The sequence below is a fragment of the Metarhizium acridum genome, assembly GCF_019434415.1.
Source record: "Metarhizium acridum strain ARSEF 324 chromosome Unknown scaffold_31, whole genome shotgun sequence".
Classification (NCBI taxonomy): domain Eukaryota; kingdom Fungi; phylum Ascomycota; class Sordariomycetes; order Hypocreales; family Clavicipitaceae; genus Metarhizium; species Metarhizium acridum.
In genome coordinates this window covers 3,408,293-3,413,420 of record NW_027094018.1, presented here as the reverse complement: position 1 = coordinate 3,413,420, position 5,128 = coordinate 3,408,293, and the positions used below count along the sequence as shown (strand labels likewise).

Sequence of the window (5,128 nt, the reverse complement as noted above, 5' to 3'; positions counted from 1 at the left end):
CTTCTTGTAATTTAAAAGAGCCTTTTTAACTTCTTCTTAGCCTAATACTTTTACTATTATTATAATTATTACATGATTTTTAGTTTATAAAGTAGTAAAAGCTAAATTTATTATCGCGATAAATTATAGTATTAATTTATTACTTTTTCTCTTTATTATATTACTTTAAACTAGATTCGCTATAAATCTTACTAGCATTAATATTCTAATAGAATCTAAGGTTAATAATATAAGTAACGTAAAAGCGTTTTAATTATCTCGTTTATTAGGCTAACTTTATTTTAAATTATTAGTATTAATAATAGTATTATTATTAAAGTTCTTACTAAACTTATTAAATATAAGCTTAAGGCTTTTTAACTATTATAACTTATAATTTCTCTTTATTACCTTTATAAAAGTAGCTTAATTATTAGGTTTAATTATATTATAGCTAATAAAAAGGTTTTTTATAAATATTTCTAATTAAATATTAAATGTAATATTATTATTAATTAATAATAGCTTTTAAATAACTTAATTTATAATTCTTAATAGCTCTTTTACTTAAATTAAATTAATATTATTAACGCTTATTAAAAGTATTTTTATTTATTTATTATATTTAATATTTAATTAATTTACTACTTTAAGAAATACTTACTAGAAGTTTTAAAAGTTATTTTTCTTCTTATTTAATATAATATAATTTTAATTATATTCTAGAAATTATTCTTAAAGATTTAAAAGAAAGCTAATAAATATAGCCTTTTAAACGCCTTTTTTTAAGCTTTTTAATTAACTATTAACTTAAGCCTTATATAAAAGTTATAAAAATTATAGTTATTAGTAATTAGTTTACCTATTATATATTATTTAAAAGCTTAAACCCTCTTAAATATTATAAGAAGATATTATAAGAAGCTAATCTTAAATAATAGGTTAAATATAACGTAATTTAAATAGTTTAATTATTTATAACCTTTAATAATACTTAAAAGCTTTTTTTAGCTTAAAAAGGCAATTAAAATTTAACTCTCTTATATATAAAAGTAAAAAAGCCTAAAAAAATCACTGTAAAACGGTATAAAGTAATATCCCTATTATAAATACGTGGAGAATATATTAACTAGAGTTAAAAAGTTAACCTTAATTTTTAAACCTAATTTTAGGAATTATAGCCTAAGAGTATAATTCCTAAAATTAAAGTTAAAAAATTAAGGTTAACTTTTTAACCCTAGTTAATATATACTCTATTAATTTAAAGTAGGAATATTACTTTATACCATCTTACAGTGATTTTTTTAGGCTTATATGTCTTGCTTCTTATAAGGTAGGTTATTTAGTGTTTCGTGCCGTATCGCGAGCCTTAAATTATTATCGCCGTATCGCGAGCCTAAAATTATTATCGCTGTATCGCGAGCCTTAAATTATCGCCGTATCGCGAGCCTTAAGTTATTATCGCTATATCGCGAGCCTTTAATTATTATCGCCGTTATTATCGATTTAATATTAGAAGGTTATTTAAGCTAATTAGTAAGCTTGTTTTATTTAAAGAAGAATATTAGTTACCTTAATTAATAGAAATTAACGTGAAGCTACTATTAATATTTTTAATAAAGAATTTTTAAAAGATTTCACGTAAATCTTAATAATTAAGCCTTTTATAAGTATTAAAGCTACTTTTATTAGCTTAATATATTATAAGTAAAAATAAATAAAGGTTTATATAAAATATTAGGTCTTTACTTAAATTTATATGTTATATTTAATTAATTTAAGTTTAACGCTTATATTATATTAAATTATCCGTTAAAATTAAGGTTAAAAGATTAACCTTAATTCCGGGAATCACACCCTAACCCCCTATCTGCGCCGTTTTTGGAGACATCGTAGCTACTGCCATATCTCCCACATTGCCGCGCTATACCCAACCTGCTGTGCGCGAAATTTCGTACCACAGAGTTTTGTTTTATAGACTGGTCCTTGCTCGCCGTGCGTCAGGCTGCGATAGTATCAGGCGATTGCTCAGACGAGTTCTGGTAAGGTGCGATTATGTCGTTAGCAGGCTATGAACATTACACTGACGTATGGCCATCTCCGCAGCTGGATATAACAAGGTCGGCATACCGACCGCAAGCCGAGCATCAAGGCTGCGTGTTTCTCGCCAAGTTCATTCTATCGCTAGTTCGAAAATTCTAATGCCCGAGGTACCATTATAATGTCAACTCTAGCCGCTACGAACCGAACCGCTGACGGACTGCTGTAGGCCGAACAGACAAACAACGGGGACTTTGAATCCATCGGATATCATATGTTCCCATCGGTTGATTACGATCGAAATATGTCATGGAAAGGTGGGACTGGACGTATAGGAATAGGTGTGGGCGACCTTGCTTTCAAGAAAACGGAATCATATACCGAAAATGTGCTGCTTCCAAGAGGGCAGAATGTGTTGGTAATGGATACGGTGTTCAAACTAGTCAGTAAAACCTAGCTAGGGTAAAGTTCATCCAATAAGTAGCGACCTGTTTCGAAATTCAACATTACATCAAACTTACAGTCACCGATCTCGCTGTGAGGGAATGAGACACGGAGGGCGCTAAGATGAGTCGCTTCTGTTTCCGTTTGCCGCCACCAATTGCTAGTTGACGTTGCCTCAAAGAGATAGTCACCCAGGACGCTTCTCACACGTTCAACCGAATCGGTTTTCGCGTCGACTATGGCTCTCCCAACCGTGGCACAGAGCCATACCTCTAACTTAAAATCCTCGCCGCTTTGGTATGCCAGATGTAGACGAACGGCGTCCGTGAGAGTCATGATTCGTCTATCCACCTCTCCTTTTCGAAGGCGACTCGCCATCATGCCATTATAAAGGTAGTCTCCGAGAACATATTCCAAACTCTCCAATTTGGCCATTCTCGCCGTTTTGACGCTGCTAGCGTCAGCATGGTTAGCATGACTAGTCTTGTCGTTTGGCAAAATGTTTATGCTGGCGGCATGTGATGCAAGGGAAGGCTTGGTGCCACACGCCGCCGAATCTTCCTCATGGATCAGCATTCTTTGTTAAGGCGATCGAGACGGAGGAGAAATTATACTCACTGACGTCATTCAGCCGCCGCTTCTTTGCGGTCTCCGTATCACATGAACTTGGACCAGAACTCTCATCAGCACGGTCACCAGCGGTTAAAGATAAGTCAGACGTAAAAGCTTTGCAGATTAGTTCTAGTTCTAGTGTTGTTGGTGATAGTCAATAGCCGATGTACCTTCTGCAAAAGAACCAAACTTCTCGCTTTTGTTAAATGGTTCTTCGGATAACAAGGTATGGAGCAGGTCGGTAACTTGCTTTGGCCACTCCGGCAGTGGCAATTTCTCCAATTCCTGGATCAAGTAATCAAAAGTCTCTCTTGCCATGTCGCCAGCGGCCCACGCGGATGGCGGAAGGCTTACCGACCACAGGACAATATGGCTGGGTTTTAAAGAACCAACAACATTACACCTGTCTTACATCGCTTTCTTTCTTGCCCTAACTTGATCGGAATTCAGACTAGAGATTTAAGGGCTAAGAAAGATTAAATTCAGATTCCTCTTAAGAACAGATTTATTAAATGCATCAAATTTATAAGAGGACAATCTAAATCTGTCTATAATCTCCTTAGCAGCCTCATTTAGCGCCTTAATTGTAATAACTTATAAGGTCTAGAAGATAATATAATAAGGTGTTAGCTGTATCTACTAGTTGGGCTACTAGTCTTAGAAAAGCTAGCCTTTCAACTCTTAAGCAGCGCAGGTTTCTAGATTCTTAAACCTTGTCGCATACATCTTACATTTAACGGACTATAGCTTCTACTCGTGAGAAGCTCATCGTTATAATGACAACAAATCGTTAAGGGACTTCGTGGGTCGGGTGGTTGCCAAAAGAGTGCAGCAGAGCCTAGGCGGAAACTTTCGTCTCCCCTCAAATATATGAATTTGTGTCGGACTTGTATGCAGCCCGAGTTGTGCGGTTCGAGCGAGACGAGCTGTTTCGCCGGACTCAGAAATATTCGATGACGTGGCCATGGACCAAAGACCAAATTGCGGCCTTCTATGGTGGCATATCAGCTAAGGTTCGTAGTTACTATTATAACCCTATATTTAGTATTTTAAGCGATTTTAATAATTTAAGTAGTTTAAGTAATTTAAGCTATATATATAAAGTTAATCTTTACTTTATTAATTCTTTTATATAAAGAAATTAATTATTAACTTAAAATATTATAAGAAAATATTAATTATTATTTTAAATTAAATAAGATTATTATTTAATACTTTTACTTAAAGTTACTTAACTTAAAGCCTCTTTAATTATATAATAAAATAATAAAAGATATAATATAATAAGTAATATATATATAATTAAGTAAATAATAAATAAAATATATATATATAAGCTTATAATATTATAAGATTTTACTTAATTTTATTCTTATTTAACTTAATTAACTTATTTTAAGTTTTTAATTCTTTAATTAAATTAATTAATTATTCTTAAAAGCTAATACTTAATTTTATACGTATATTTATTATAAGTAATTTATCTTAGTTTTTATTAAAGTAAGAAAATATATAATTAAATTATTTATAATTATTATATATACTACTAAAATAATCTAATAATTATATATAAATAAAAAATAAAAAGGTAAATTTATTTATATTTTAAGCTATTTATTTATAATAATAATTATAAGAATTTTTGTATATAATACCTTTTAAGTAAATTAAAAAGGTATTAATATATAAGAGCCTTTTACTTTTAATTTACTTAAGTTTAATATAATTTTTAAGAAATTATACGTTTTACTTAAAAAGCTTAAATAATGTATTACTCTTATAAAAAAGCGTATAATTTAAGACTATTCTTACTTATATAAACTAAAAGTAATTAAAATATATGAAGAATAATACGTATAAAACTTTAATAAAATTATTAATTATTATAATAATAGCTTTATTAAGTTATTTATACGTATAAGATTTCTTATTATATCAAAGCTATAATAATAATAGCTTTATTATTATTAATTATATTACTTATTCTTAGCTTTATAAATATAATAAATATTAATAAATACGTATAAAAATATGTTTTTTTATTTTATAAATA

At 29.9% G+C, this 5,128-nt stretch overlaps 1 protein-coding gene across 1 annotated transcript; it reads right to left on the bottom strand.

Moving 5' to 3' along the window:
• Positions 1-2,472: 2,472 nt before the first annotated feature.
• On the bottom strand, positions 2,473-2,898 carry J3458_005907 (uncharacterized protein; the record flags this gene model as incomplete). Its single annotated transcript, XM_066119047.1, has 2 exons — positions 2,473-2,507; positions 2,541-2,898. The coding sequence occupies 2 exons, from the start codon at positions 2,896-2,898 to the stop codon at positions 2,473-2,475; spliced, it is 393 nt and encodes a 130-aa protein (XP_065976569.1).
• Positions 2,899-5,128: the final 2,230 nt, after the last annotated feature.